The sequence below is a fragment of the Ictalurus furcatus genome, chromosome 11 (assembly GCF_023375685.1).
Source record: "Ictalurus furcatus strain D&B chromosome 11, Billie_1.0, whole genome shotgun sequence".
NCBI lineage: Eukaryota > Metazoa > Chordata > Actinopteri > Siluriformes > Ictaluridae > Ictalurus > Ictalurus furcatus.
The window spans coordinates 4,108,560-4,123,861 of NC_071265.1; the positions used below are offsets into that span (position 1 = coordinate 4,108,560).

The 15,302-nt window shown below is 39.3% G+C and overlaps 1 protein-coding gene across 2 annotated transcripts; it reads left to right on the forward strand.

Moving 5' to 3' along the window:
* The first annotated feature begins 353 nt into the window (after positions 1-353).
* Positions 354-7,008, forward strand: LOC128614453 (polymeric immunoglobulin receptor-like). Of its 2 annotated transcripts, none has more exons than XM_053635735.1 (7): positions 354-802; positions 896-1,216; positions 3,046-3,390; positions 3,558-3,689; positions 3,809-3,913; positions 4,243-4,298; positions 4,407-7,008. In XM_053635735.1, exons 1-7 carry the CDS (start codon positions 763-765, stop codon positions 4,818-4,820), a joined length of 1,413 nt encoding a protein of 470 aa, XP_053491710.1. In that variant the 5' UTR covers positions 354-762; the 3' UTR covers positions 4,821-7,008. The 2 variants fall into 2 exon arrangements, with proteins under 2 accessions (XP_053491710.1, XP_053491711.1); XM_053635736.1 differs by having other exon boundaries at positions 896-994.
* The last annotated feature ends 8,294 nt before the right edge of the window (positions 7,009-15,302 follow it).

Genomic DNA, 15,302 nt, shown 5'->3' on the forward strand with positions numbered 1-15,302 from the left:
TCTTATCTTAACCCCAAAGTCTCAAAATCAGCTTGACCCGCTCACTTCACTTTCACTTCACTTTTTTTTCACATGTTGTTGTTCATTTTTACTTTGTCTTATAGTGACCACACTCATTATTACTGCTCTGCGTACTTATATCAGCCATCCTCATGCCCTCTGTTTCATAATCAAGACTCTGATTCTGTCGTGTATGCTTATTCAGATAAAGGCACACAGTGTATTTTTGCCATTTAAATAATTTTTTTTTTATGTTGAGTTCATTATGGACTGTTCACTTTTGATGTTATGCAATAAATAACTTTGAAATTTTCTCAAGTGCATAGGACATTTTCACTTAGGGGTATACTCACTTTTGTTGCCAGCGGTTTAGACATTAATGGCTGTGTGTTGAGTTATTTTGAGGGGACAGCAAATTTACACTGTTACACAAGCTGTACACTCACTACTTTACATTGTAGCAAAGTGTCATTTCTTCAGTGTTGTCACATGAAAAGATATCATCAAATATTTACAAAAATGTGAGGGGTGTACTCACTTTTGTGAGATACTATATGTCAGACACACACTTTCTGTAGAGCTCTTTCTCACACTTCTAGAAGGGGAAGTGAATGTGCTATGACTTCCTGCTTAAGAGACAGATGAAGACACACAGCACATTCACAGAGCGGGACAGAGACAGTAACAGTGTGTAACACGACAGGAGCTTTAATATCTTTCTGAAGTGGAGTTGGTGTGGAGATCTGGGAGTGTGAACTCAGGATGAAGATCCTCCTCATCTTCACCCTCTGTCTGATCTCAGGTAAAGAAATGCACTTCAGAATAATCCTCACTATCAGCAGCAGTGTTACATGAAGGAAGGTTTTGCTCAGATGGATGTTTGGTGTTTTGTTAGATGGAGGAGACTCCAAGGAAGTAACAGGATATTCAGGAGGAGGAGTCCTTATCAAGTGCAAGTATGATACAGAATACAGAGAAAACCAAAAATTTTACTGTAAGGGTCCATGGCTATCCTGTTCTTACCAAATAAAGACAGAAGCTAAAAATGAGTGGATAAATTCAGGAAAATTCTCACTGTTTGATGATACCAAATCAGCAGAGTTCAGTGTGATGATCAGAGAGCTCACTGTAGAGGATGCTGGGACGTACTATTGTGGAGTTTATAGAGATTTATTGTTAGACATTTACACACTGGTGGAACTGAAGGTGAAGGAAGGTGAGTAATGTAAATGTAGGAGATATTTACCTTTCAAGTAAAAAACTTGACTGAAAATCAAAAAAAAAAACTTGATTTGACCGTCCTTTACTTTTGCATGACCGAGAAACCAATCACATTTTTGCGCATTTTAACATATTATATTTAAATTAACTTCTGAAATCCTAACCAATTTGTATGAATATCACAATTATTAATTTCTACACAATAATGACTGCATATAAGTCTTACCTGATCTTCATACATCACAGTTACAGTTTAATGGAGAAAAAACAGATCTCATGATAAAAAGAAAAAAAAAGTAATTATTCATGTATTTAAATGAACATTGAGTAAATGTGGTTGGATTTCTGTCTCCTGGCTGTGGGCTGCAAGCAGCAATGCTAAAACTGGTAGTGTTGGAATCAATCAGTGTTTCAGTAATGTTAGTCACAGCACTCAGATAACCGCTGTGTGTAAATAATAAAATTAGATTGAAATTATAAAGATTTCATAGAAATGAAGACATTACAAAAATACAAACTTGAACCTTTCCTTTAACTCTAAGTCAGTTTATAGAAAGTGAGCTGTGTTTAAAGATATGAAGTTGCGAGTGAGACATTATGTCGGAAAAAGAAAAATCATTTTACTGTGAGGATTTTTTAGCTTGAACTCAAGTATAATTTTTAGTAGCTGCTTCCAGTTTTAATTAATTATTTACCATTTAACTTGTTTTTTAACAGGGGGCTTCGTCTCTAGAGAAGTGTGTGCATATGCAAGGGGAGGAATGTTAGGATTTGAAACTAGAGAATCTCTGGGTTACGATTCTTAACTAGAAAGATCGCGCCCTCGCCTCACTACACACTTCCCACACCAAGGCCTTCGGAGAGTTTACCACATGACACAGACACACAAAGTTCAAATGGCACTCATTTATTCAAAGAAAGTCAGAGTATATATCAGGCTTGACACAACAGAGACAATTGGTTATGTAATGATTGGCTAGATGGGAGGGCATATTTGCATGAAACAGGTAGGTATGTAACTGCACAAATGGTGAGGGGACACCTCAGTCAACAGAAAACAAAGAAAAAAGGCATCAACACAGGACCGGGGAAGGGGGGGGGGGTATTCACAGGGAGGGGAGAGTGTTTACAGTAATCTAATCAAGGGATCAGCCTCAAGTGCAGATATGAGGATGAATATAAAGACAAACCCAAATCTTTCTGTAAGATGGGAACACCTCAGTGATGTTTTAATTGAATAACTACAAAACTACACAGTGAATGGTCACATGATGGCAGATTCTCAATTCAGGACAACAGAAGTGCAGGATTCTTCAGTGTGTTTATCAGAGACCTGATTACGGAGGACACTGGAACATACGCGTGTGCTGTTGTGTCTGATGAAATACAGATCTACACTGTACTGTAGTGAAGCTGAAAGTAAGGCTGTGTCTCAGGTGGTAGAGCGGGTTGTCCACTAATCGTAGGGTTGGAGGATCGATTCCTGGCCCACGTGACTCCACATACCAAAGTGTCCTTGGGCAAGACACTGAACCCCAAGTTGCTCCCGCTGGCAACTTAGCGCCTTGCATGGCAGCTCTGCTACCATTGGTGTGTGAGTGTGTGTGTGAATGGGTGAATGAGACAGTGTAAAGCGCTTTGGATAAAAGTGCTATATAAGTGCAGACCATTTTCCAAGAGAAGGTGAGGATCTTTAATTGTATGTTTTATCAGAAGAAACATCAGATTTATTTGTAAATTTACTGTATAACTGTCTAAGTGTTGTTAATCAGAGCTAGGACACATATACACATATAAACTGATCTGATTGGTTGTGATTTGCAGATCTGTTCTATGAGAAGTCCATCAGTAAGATTGTCCATGTAGGAGGAGATTTGAATATCAGCTGTAAATACCCACAATCCCTCAGGAGTGACCCCAAGTTTCTTTGCAAGACGAGGCTGCAAGATTCTGCTTGTTCTTATAAAGAATCTGTTAAAGAAAGCAGAAAATATGTAAATGAGGGGAAATTCTCCCTGTATGATGACAGAGAAACACAAATGATGACTGTGAGTATTAGAAATGTAACTGAGCAGGACTCTGGTGAATACTGGTGTGGAGCTGAAGCAGCCTGGACATCTGATGATGGATACAAGGTTTATTTCACACAGATCGACCTGACAGTTACTGGTGAGTTTGTAGAGACATGGAGACACGTTGTCTCAGTCAGTATTTCTGAAGTCCCACACATAGAGAATGTACACTGTATTGAGTTGCATCTGTACTGCTATCAGTCATTTACTAGATTCACTCACTTAATGTCTTTCATTATCTAACTAAACTTTTCACTGCTTTAGATCCACGTGTCCCAGTTTCAACCTCGATACCAACACAACCTTCATCATCATCATCATCATTATCACCATCATCATCATCATTATCACCATCATCATCATCATCTGATTCTACTCCAGCTTCTCCTCCAGCAGGTGATTCTGCTCAGATCCTCATCACCCCCAGAGTCTAACTACATGACTTTGATGAATCTGATCCCTTATGAATGATCAGCATGTAGGTTAAAGTGACTGTCTGTTTGTTTCTCTTCCAGGATTTCCAGCTTCCACTGTGATAACTGTGTCTGTAATTCTGCTGCTGCTTCTGATTGCAATCTCATTCCTCTTTGTGATTCTACAAAAGAGACAGAAGATGCAAGGTACACAAACACAAACACAACACATTATCAGTGTGTAACAGGTTTAATTTGGTGTGATGGGTTGATGATCGGTGGTACAGTGGTGCAGCAGGTAGCGTTGCTGTCTCACAGCTCCAGTGTCCAGAATTCAGTCCTGAGCTTGGGTTCCTGTTTTGCATATCTGACCTCACAAAAACATGTTGGTAGGTGGATGTGTGATGTCCTGTAATGGACTAATGTAAAGCATTTACTGGAAATGAATTCATGACTGATTCCAAAACTAAACTAAATCTAAAACTAAAAATAACAGCATTTATAACATTTACTGATTACTTGACTTCTGTTATCAGGAGGTACAGCTTCTACTGGCAGGAGCTCTGTCCAAACCTCAGGAAATCACCAAGGGGTAATTGTCTTCATAAGTGTGTGCTCAGTACAACACATATTGTATTTTACAACAACAAAAAGGCTGAAATCATTCATATTATTTGTTTCTGTTTCTCTTTGCTCTCAGGTTCCTCCTGATGTCTGTGAGTACGAGGACATTAAAGACACCAGACGACTTCCTGCCTCAGACGTTGGATCTTCTTCAGTTTACTCTACTGCTCAACTACCCACAATCCTCTCTGATCCTCAACCTGTTTATTCAAACACAGAGTTACCCACAAGCCCCTGTGATTCTATTCTATTCTATTCTGCTGTTTATTCTGCTGTTCAACGACCCACAATCCCCTCTGATCGGGACATCTACTCCACAGCTCAGTTACCCACACGTCTCTCGGCTGAGAAATCCGATGAAGGTCTGACTTACGCAGCAGTGAGTTTTCACTCCAGGGCCCCCAGCTCTAATGATGCAGTTCCACAGATTCTCTTTAAGAAGGAAGAGGTCTCGTGTGATTATGATACAGTCAGTCATGTTAATTCATGAGGCTAGTGTCTCATCATTAGGACTCCAACCATGAGGCACTGGAACTCTACCGCTTTGTTTAGATTCTTCTTCTTCTTTTCTTCTTCTTCTTCTTCCTCTTCTTCCCCTCCACAGCTTGAGCCCAAAACAATATCTGAAGCAAAATCCAGTAATGTGCCTGAACAGATGCACTGAAGATATCTGTATCAGATGTTATAGTGGTGAGATAGCACCACAATTGGCTGAAAATTCTTGTTTCTCATCATCATTAGAAAGCCCAAAGCCATAAGTACCTACTTCAGTTCTGAGCTATTGTTCACGATGTGTGAATCTTAGGGCCCTTTTCCCCTAAAGTATAGATTCTACACAATTTTATCCCCAATAATCCAGTCAGTATCTCATTTTGGTGCTTGTACAATGCTAACCAACTGACTGCAAGTGAGTCAAGTCATGTAGTTTCAGTGTCAGCCATGTGTCAGCTATTCTGTGTGTGAAAGTCATGTAGTGTGAACACCGCCAAAGTGTGGTAAGAGCAGTGAGAACAGGAACCTCTGACCAAGTATGATTTTACAAGCCCTTTTCTGCACGTCTTCCTGTTGTTCCTCTTCCTCAAGCTTTCTGTTGGCTGAGGTCAACATGTGGTCCTCCTGACTGTCCCATCTCAAGTTACCCTGGATGATAACCCCCAGGACTTTGACTAGGTCACAAACGTCCAATATGTTCTGATCAGTGGAGAGGCTCGGCCTGGCCGGTCTATGTCTCATGCTGGTAACATAAAACTTTACATTTCCTTGAGTTGAGTTTCATTTTATGTTCCTCTACCCAGTTGTTAAGACCATTCAGGGTCTGTCCAGAGGGTACAGGGTAGTTGGGGTGTCCACATCTGGGCCAATGTCATATCATCCACATATTTCCAGTAATCTGTTCCATCCAGGAGAGCACTGTTAATCAGCGTTAAGAAGACTATAAGCCCTAGTACGAATCCCTGTGCAACTCCACATGTTTGATATTCCCAATCAGAGAGATATCCCTGATGATGCACTTTTTGGCGATGGACAGTCGTGAAGCTGCAAATTCATGAGATTAGGTCCGGTCTCACTGCACGATCGAGGAGGCCTTGTACTGTCACTGTGTGATCTACAGCATCAAATGCCTTGGCAAAATCCGTCGTGATTAGTGTGCACACTGAGCCCGAAACATCACAGGCCTTGTACACATCAGTCCATCAAACTAACTAGACTGTGTGTTGTGGAATATTTTGTTGTGTTACATGGGATCTACATTTGGCGTGATGTCATTCAGAATCCAGTGCGCAGCAATCTGTTCACAAATTTCATGAGTGGTCCACTTACTTCAATGGATTTCCTTAGTTCAAGGAAACTAGAAAACTTGGGCTGTCATGGTCCACAAGGGCAATTCCACCTTGGGCCACTAGAGGGCACCCTGACTTCTTGTTCTGTTGTCTCACTGATTTCCTGTCTCAGTCATGCCCACCTGTTTGTTATTTCTTGATTAGTTGTTCTATTTAAGCTCCTTGTGTTCTCACTTTGTTTGCTGGAGCATTATGTTCATGTTATGTTAAGTTTTGTTAGTTCCATTTGATGTTTGTACTAGGCATAGTCTTTTTGATAGTTTAAGTAGTGTTTACTTTCTGGTTGTTTTGGTTGTTTTGCATTTGTATCCGCCTCCATGGACTCGTCTTCGTGACGTGGGCTGGCCGGAGTGGCCTAAAACAAAACGTGTCCAGTTTTGTAAAAGAAATGGTGTGAGATCAGTGCTTTGAAAGAATCTTGTATTGTCTTCTCTAATAGTTGCAGATTGTGGTTCAGTTTCTTATTCATTTAGTCTTTTCATTTAATTTTTTAAATAATTTATACGTGTACTGATATAATGTTGCTTTTCATGACTTTTTTATTTTATTTGCTAAATTATTACAATAAATATAACTCTGAAACTTTCTGTAGTTCAAAGCGTTTTTATTCCGTGACCTAGTGAACCAGTATCAGGATGTATTTATTGATAGAAACTTCAAAGCACTTCTGTTTGTTGCTCTGGATAAGGGCTTCTGCCAAATGCCTTACACTACATCTACACTGACTTTTTAATTGTATACTGTTTTTAATTATAAACATTGCCAAAAAGCACCCTTACATAAATCCATAGATTTAGAGCCATATACAAGAGGTCAAAGGTCACAGTCGTGATGAAAAAACTCCCTGAAACGACATGAGAAAGAAAACACACTCGAAAAGGGACACCGGATAGTGGGATTATAAATAGTATTCATTTAGCTGGTCGTTTCATTTATTTAACCCCACAAACACTGGGACTCGATGAGAAGTTTCAGTTTCATATCTCTGACAGCAAATATGATTACGTACACCAGCAAACCCGAGTTATCTGTGAGCCTAATAACTGGCAGATGAAAAGTGTCCCTGAATTAATGTGCGTTTTCAGTGATCAGATCATGACTGGGTTTCGCCTGAGTGCATCAAATGCCAGTGTAAATGGACTTGATACTCATGCTGATTGGATTATGATTGGATCACTCAAACCTCATTCCGAGTTGTCTGGGATGTTCTTTGACCACATTCAAGACAAGAGTAAATGAAATCGTTTTGCTTATCCGCATACAAGTACATCGGCTGAAGAACGTGTGCTGATATGGTCTCAAATCAAATCGAATATCTGACATTGCATGCAAAAAATGATATGCTTACAGGTAATTAGGTACACCTACCTTGTGTCTGCAATCATTGTCCATTTTATCGTGTTTACTTTCCATAGAGATGCATTCTGTACTTCTGAAATTATAGATCTGTTTCTCGGCATGATTTGTTAGTCCTCCTTAAGCTTGTTCATCATTGGTCAGGACCATCACAGGACCACCACTGAGCAGGTATTAGTTTGTGGCGTGTGCGTGTGTGTGCATGCAAAAACAACTCGGTGTCACTGCTGGGCTGAGAATAGTCTGCCAAACCAAACCCAAACTGACATCAGTGTAAAATGAAGCAACCTACTAAAGCAATTCATCTCTGTGTGAGGACCGATATCACCCATTAATTCCACGCCAAAACATTTAGGCCTACGTTTTACATTTCCAAGACTGTTTAAAGCTAAATACCTCTATCCATCCATCCATTTTCTATACTGCTTATCTTGTACAGGGTCACGGGGGAGTATGGAGCCTATATCCCAGGGGACAAGGCGAGGGGACCCAAACCATTGCAGGGCACAAACACACAACAATTTATACACTATGGATAGTTTGGAAATGCCATATAGACTACAACACATCATTGGATAGGGGTAGGAAACCGGAGTACCTGGAGGAAACCCTAAAAGCACGGGGAGGACATGCAAACTCTCTGCACGCAGGGCGGAGGCAGGAATCGAACCCCCAACCCTGCAAATGTGACGCAAATGTGCTGACCACTAAGCCGTCGTGCCACCCAGTCTAAATACCTTTTTAATATAACTCCAGTATATTTTTGGCTCCGTGCTTTAAACTGAATAAGATTCTGACACATTACGTCATAATGTCACATAATTGCAGTTTTTATGCACTTTTTACACCTCTGGTTATGCTCTTGTGCACTAGCTGAGTGAAATTATCTACACACTGGTAATGACTTATTGTTTGCACAAAATAAAAGCCTAAGATATAATAAGAATGACAAAAATAAAAAGACAAGTTAGTTAATTAAATATGAATTACATAGCCCTGGCTTGTTACACCCAACATTATCCTTTCAGCCAGCTAGCGGATTTGTAAAAAATGAGCTGTATTAGCTAATTGAAAAAAAAATAATCAGCATGGTTCTTATTTGCTTCACAGCCCTAAAGTTGATTTCCACCTAGCATTTGATCAAGGAAGTGCAGAGTCCTGTAACCGCAGGTCTAAAGAGGGGTCCTTGCGCAGGCCTATGGTAGACCCCATAGAATGAGGTTTGCAGCTGTTTCTTACTCTGACAGAAGGGGAAGTGGTTACTGCATCACTTTCAGCTTAAAACACAGATGAAGACACACAGCACATTCACAGAGCAGGACAGACAGTAACAGTGTGTAACACAACAGGAGCTTTAATATCTTTCTGAAGTGGAGTTGGTGTGGAGATCTGGGAGTGTGAACTCAGGATGAAGATCCTCCTCATCTTCACCCTCTGTCTGATCTCAGGTAAAGAAGTGCACTTCAGAATAATCCTCACTATCAGCAGCAGTGTTACATGAAGGAAGGTTTTGCTCAGATGGATATTTGGTGTTTTGTTAGATGGAGGAGCCTCCAAGGAAGTAACAGGATATTCAGGAGGAGGAGTCCTTATCAAGTGCAAGTATCATACAGAATACAGAGAAAACCAAAAATATTTCTGTAAGGGTCCATGGCTATCCTGTTCTGACCAAATAAAGACAGGAGCTAAAAACGAGTGGATAAATTCAGGAAGATTCTCACTGTTTGATGACACCATATCAGCAGAGTTCAGTGTGATGATCAGAGAGCTCACTGTAGAGGACACTGGGACGTACTACTGTGGAGCTGATAAATTGGGAATAGACCTTTACACACCGGTGGAACTGAAGGTGAAGGAAGGTGAGTCTCCCACCGCTGCCTTGAGTTTTTCTTCACAAAGCTCTAGTGTCATTAGCAGACAAAATACAAAGTAATCATACTTTATTTCTATACTTATGTATCATTTTAACATATTTTTCATATTTTTACTCTTTATATTATCCTTCAAATATTGAGATCATGAGTTAATTTTTTTCCCCTTTTCCTGGCTGAGAAACCAATCAATCTGTACATTTGAACTTTATTTCTGCACTACATTTAAAATATCAAGTTGAATTCAGACTGACCTGCAAACTATTGAACTTCCTGCTTCCTTCATTTACTTCCTTGTATTAATTTTACTTCATTATCTATTCAAATTATCTTCACTGCCGTGTGTGTTTCTGAGCATGATTTCATTGCTCATTATTTCTGGTTTTTGACTTTTTGCTTACACACTTCATTTAGTTTCTGATTGCCCGGTGCTGTTCTGTTTGCCTGACACTTCACCTGACTTTTTTTTTTTTTTTACCATGAGCTTCCTGATTTTGACTGTCAATCGTAACCTGAACCTTAGTAAATTTTCTGACAAATTAAATCAGATGCATAGTCATGAATTTGCCTGTGAGACATCATCTTGAAAGAAAAAAGTTTTTTTTTTCACTTGAATTGCAGTATAAACTTTACTAACTGCTTCCAGTTTAATTATTTGAGCAGGGTTGAACTTGCTTTTAACAGGGGGCTCCGTCTCTAGAGAAGTGAGTGCATATGCAGGGGGAGGAATCAACATCAAGTGCAGATATGAGGATGAATATAAATACAAACCCAAATCTTTCTGTAAGATGGGAACACATCAGTGGTGTTTTAATGAAATAACAACAAAACTAAACAGTGAATGGTCACATGATGGCAGATTCTCAATTCAGGGCAACAGAAGTGCAGGATTCTTCAGTGTGTTTATCAGAGAGCTGATTACGGAGGACACTGGAACATTCTTCAGTGTGTTTTATCAGAAGAAACATCAGATTTACTTGTAAATTTACTGTATAACTGTCTAAGTGTTGTTAATCAGAGCTAGGACACATATACACATATAAACTGATCTGATTGGTTGTGATTTGCAGATCTGTCCTATGAGAAGTCCATCAGTAAGACTGTCCATGTAGGAGGAGATTTGAATATCAGCTGTAAATACCCACAATCCCTCAGGAGTGACCCCAAGTTTCTCTGCAAGACAAGGCTGCAACGTGCTGCTTGTTCTTATAAAGAATCTGTTAAAGAAAGCAGAAAATATGTAAATGAGGGGAAATTCTCCCTGTATGATGACAGAGAAACACAAATGTTGACTGTGAGTATTAGAAATGTAACTGAGCAGGACTCTGGTGAATACTGGTGTGGAGCTGAAGCAGCCTGGACATCTGATGATGGATACAAGGTTTATTTCACACAGATCAACCTGACAGTTACTGGTGAGTTTGTAGAGACATGGAGACACGTTGTCTCAGTCAGTATTTCTGAAGTCCCACACATAGAGAATGTACACTGTATTGTGTTGCATCTGTACTGCTATCAGTCATTTACTAGATTCACTCACTTAATGTCTTTCATTATCTAACTAAACTTTTCACTGCTTTAGATCCACATGTCCCAGTTTCAACCTCGATACCAACACAACCATCATCATCATCATCATCATCATCTGAGTCTACTCCAGCTTCTCCTCCAGCAGGTGATTCTGCTCAGATCCTCATCACCCCCAGAGTCTAACTACATGACTTTGATGAATCTGATCCCTTATGAATGATCAGCATGTAGGTTAAAGTGACTGTCTGTTTGTTTCTCTTCCAGGATTTCCAGCTTCCACTGTGATCACTGTGTCTGTAATTCTGCTGCTGCTTCTGATTGCAATCTCATTCCTCTTTGTGATTCTACAAAAAAGACAGAAGATGCAAGGTACCCAAACACAAACACAACACATTATCAGTGTGTAACAGGTTTAATTTGGTGTGACGGGTTGATGATCGGTGGTACAGTGGTGCAGCAGGTAGTGTTGCTGTCTCACAGCTCCAGTGTCCAGAATTCAGTCCTGAGCTTGGATTCCTGTTTTACATTTACATTTACATTTATTCATTTAGCGGACGCTTTTATCCAAAGCAACTTACAAATGAGGAAATACAAGCAAAGCGATATATCAAGCAGAGAACAATACAAGTAGTGCTACCATACAAGATCCATTAATTGAGTTCTAGAAGAAGCAAAGTGCACAGAGTAGAGGTGTAAGTGCAAATTTTTTTTTTTTTTTTTTTTTTTTTAATGAGTTGGTTAGGTGTTCATGGAAGAGGTGGGTCTTTAGCTGTTTTTTGAAGATGGTGAGAGATTCTGTGGTCTGGTTTGAGGTTGGAAGTTCATTCCACCACTGAGGAACAGTTAGTTTGAAGGTTCTGGAAAGGGCCCTTGAGTCGGTCACTAATCGCTCTCAGATTGCGTGAGGGAACGTAAGCCTTCAGGAGAGAGTTGAGGTAGGAGGGTGCTGTTCCAGACAAGATCTTGTAGGTGAGCATCAAGGCCTTGACAGGAGGATCTGATGGTTCACAGTGTCGAAAGCAGCAGAGAGGTCAAGTAGGATGAGGACAGATGATTTAGAGGTTGCTCTTGCTAGTCGTAAGACTAGCTAGTTTTGCATATCTCACCTCACAAAAACATGCTGGTAGGTGGATGTGTGATGTCCTGTAATGGACTAATGTAAAGCATTTACTGGAAATGAATTCATGACTGATTCCAAAACTAAATTAAATCTAAATCTAAAAATAACAGTGTTTATAACATTTACTGATTACTTGACTTCTGTTATCAGGAGGTACATTTTCTACTGGCAGGAGTTCTGTCCAAACCTCAGGAGAGGTTTACCAAGGGGTAATTGTCTTCATCAGTGTGTGCTCAGTACAAAATATATTGTCTTTTACAACAACAACATTTGTTGTTGAAAACATTTATATTCTTTGTTTTTGTTTCTCTTTGCTCTCAGGTTCCTCCTGATATCTGTTTCTATGAGGAGATTATAGACACCAGACGACTTCCTGCCTCAGACGCTGGATCTTCTTCAGTTTACTCTACTGCTCAACTACCCACAATCCTCACTGATCCTGAAACTGTTTATTCAAACATAGAGTTATCCACAATCCTCTGTGATTCTACTGTTTATTCTACTATTCAACGACCCTCAATCCCCTCTGATCAGGACATCTACTCCACAGCTCAGTTACCCACACGTCTCTCAGCTGAGAAATCTGATGAAGGTCTGACTTAGGCAGCAGTGAGTTTTCACTCCAGGGCCACCAGCTCTAATGATGCAGTTCCACAGATTCTCTTTAAGAAGGAAGAGGACTCGTGTGACTATGATACAGTCAGTCATGTTAATTCATGAGGCTAGTTTCTCATCATTAGTGCTGCAACCCTGTGGCACTGGAACTCTACCGCTTTGTTTAGATTCTTCTTCTTCTTCATCATCATCATCATATGTTGGTTATTATTAGGCAAAAAAAAGACAAAAGTGGTCATTATTTTTTTTAAGATTAAGTCTGTGAGGATTGCGGGAGTGGATTCTACGGAAGCCCTAAGTGGCCATGCATTGTTAATTTTTCTTTAATGCTTTCTCGTGATCTGGACTTAATTATTCTATGTATTAGACATCCATCGTCCCGAAGTCAGTGGGTTTTTTGAATGGGTTTTTGGTTAAATGTCTAAAATAAGGTCTGTGGTTAACACAATCTCAAGATTTTTTCACGTTTTATTCTATGACATAAAAGATATCAGTAGTACTCCACTCATGATTTTGAAAAAGGTGGCTGCTAACGAGTGGCTAAATGAGAGTACAGAGATTATCGAGGAAATTAAACGTCATCACGGCGAACAGGAAAACTCATCTACTACAGCCTCGTTGTGTTTATACTCACGCTCTTGCACAAATATTCCACACTCAGACTTTCCAACTTGTAGATTTATCAGTTATAATATTTTCCAATGGTAGTGTTTTTTAAATAAAGATTGAAAGAGTTGTCGGAAGCGTAGCGGTGCTGACGTTGAAGTCATGCGACTGTGGTGTAGTTCGTTTATAGCCTAACATTAGCGTTTTTCTACTGGCGATTGTATTTAGGCTGCAAAATTCATAAAAGTTGTGTTATTTTGTGAAGATTTTCTTGATAAACAAAACGTGTGAGAATCATAAACTTTAGTTGGTCACAGAGTTTATTTTCTGCAATAATCTAAAAACCAATGGGAAAATCCTATTGGATTTTTGCAGAGGGAACCAGGCTGATGCTACCTTCTGGTGTTGGCTTACAAAAATACATCATCCATGCAGGATTGAGGACCTCCACATTAGTGTCCGATACTTGAGAAGGAGACACACCTCTCTCTTAATGTGGAGATAAAGTCCATCTCTACAACGGGCAATTATTACATTTATGAGGCCAAAGATGCCAACATGCATGCAACACCAGTCCCACTCACAAGGCAGGAGATTTTCTCTGGACTATATTACGTACAACTTTGGTTATGTCCTGATCACGAGAAAACAACTAAGAAAAAAATTAACAATGCATGACCGCTTAGGGCTTCCGTAGGATTCAACATTTGAATTTTTTTTTTTTTACACCTTCAGCCCGCCCCCAATTCCAAATAGAATGGAGCGGGGCTGCACTTTTGACGGGGCTACATGCGTCACTCCGCCCATAACTGGTCTCATTGGTTAGTGGCAATGTAATGAGGTCGACGCCTCGGGTCTATCACAGGAAATGCAGTTGGTAACAATGCTTACGACTCACATGTGATATTAAGTTGTGTTTGATATTATTGTTTATTAATAAGCTACAACACACTTAATACATTGTCAATTTTTTTTTTTTTTTTTTTTTTTTTTTTTTTTTTTTTTTAATGTTCCATTCATAAGTACATTTTCAAAGAAGAATCCTCTTACTGCTTTACTTGGCTGATTTTCACTTAGCCTTATATGTCACATCATGTCACATGGGCATTAAGAACTATAAGTCTCAATGTCAACGAATTTTGTTGATGTACACATTCTTATGGTTGTTAATCTCTGGCTGTTTATTTATTTATTTATTATATATTTGCTTTAGAATAACGCAACAGATTTTTAACATTTATATAAAAGATGATTTATTCTCAGCAAGAGTGTCAAGTCTTAAGATAGAGAAATTATGAATTAACTTAATAAAGAAAGGATAAATGGTAAGAATGTATCTATCATCATAACATTTTTCTCATACACTGCCCTCCACTAATATTGGCACCCTTGGTAAATATGAGCAAAGAAGGCTGTGAAAGGCTTTCTTTACTTTTAAAACTTTTGATATTTTGTTCAAAAAATTCACACTCTGCTCTCATGGATATCAAACAACTGCAAACACAACACAGGTTTCTCAAAAAAAAAATCTTTATTAAGTATAGGTGTGCAACTATTATTGGCATCCCTATGAATTCATATGAGAAAAATATATTCGAAGTATATTCCCACTGATATTTTACCTTTTTTTTAGTACACCTGGGCGACTAGGAACAAGAAATTGTTCAACCATGACCTCCTGTTTCACAAGGGTATAAATTAGGGATGCACCGAATGTTTGGTGGCCTAAATGGCAAAAAAAGCCCTTTCGGTGTTCGGCCGAATAAATTTGACTGAACAATGACGTGTTTGATGACGCGACCAAGTAGCCTAGCAACCAGAGTGAGGTCACAGAAAACAGGGTCACAACACAAAACAAGAAACATGAACTAGTACTATGGACTGGGAGCGGAGAAACCAGCGAGGACTAAATGAACTAATCTATAGTTTAAACTAACTAAATCTATCAATGTACATAACATTAACAACGTATTTAACTATACTATATCCACTATAATACTCCGCGAGGTGTACAGGGACGTGAGCGGTATATA

Bases quoted from the DNA above. Each gene is read 5' to 3' on its own strand.
- LOC128614453 (XM_053635735.1), top strand. From the start codon at position 763: ATGAAGATCCTCCTCATCTTCACCCTCTGTCTGATCTCAG. The intron at 3,690-3,808 runs GTGATTCTGCTC...TTTCTCTTCCAG, and splicing joins TCCAGCTTCTCCTCCAGCAG to GATTTCCAGCTTCCACTGTG. The intron at 3,914-4,242 runs GTACACAAACAC...TTCTGTTATCAG, and splicing joins AAAGAGACAGAAGATGCAAG to GAGGTACAGCTTCTACTGGC.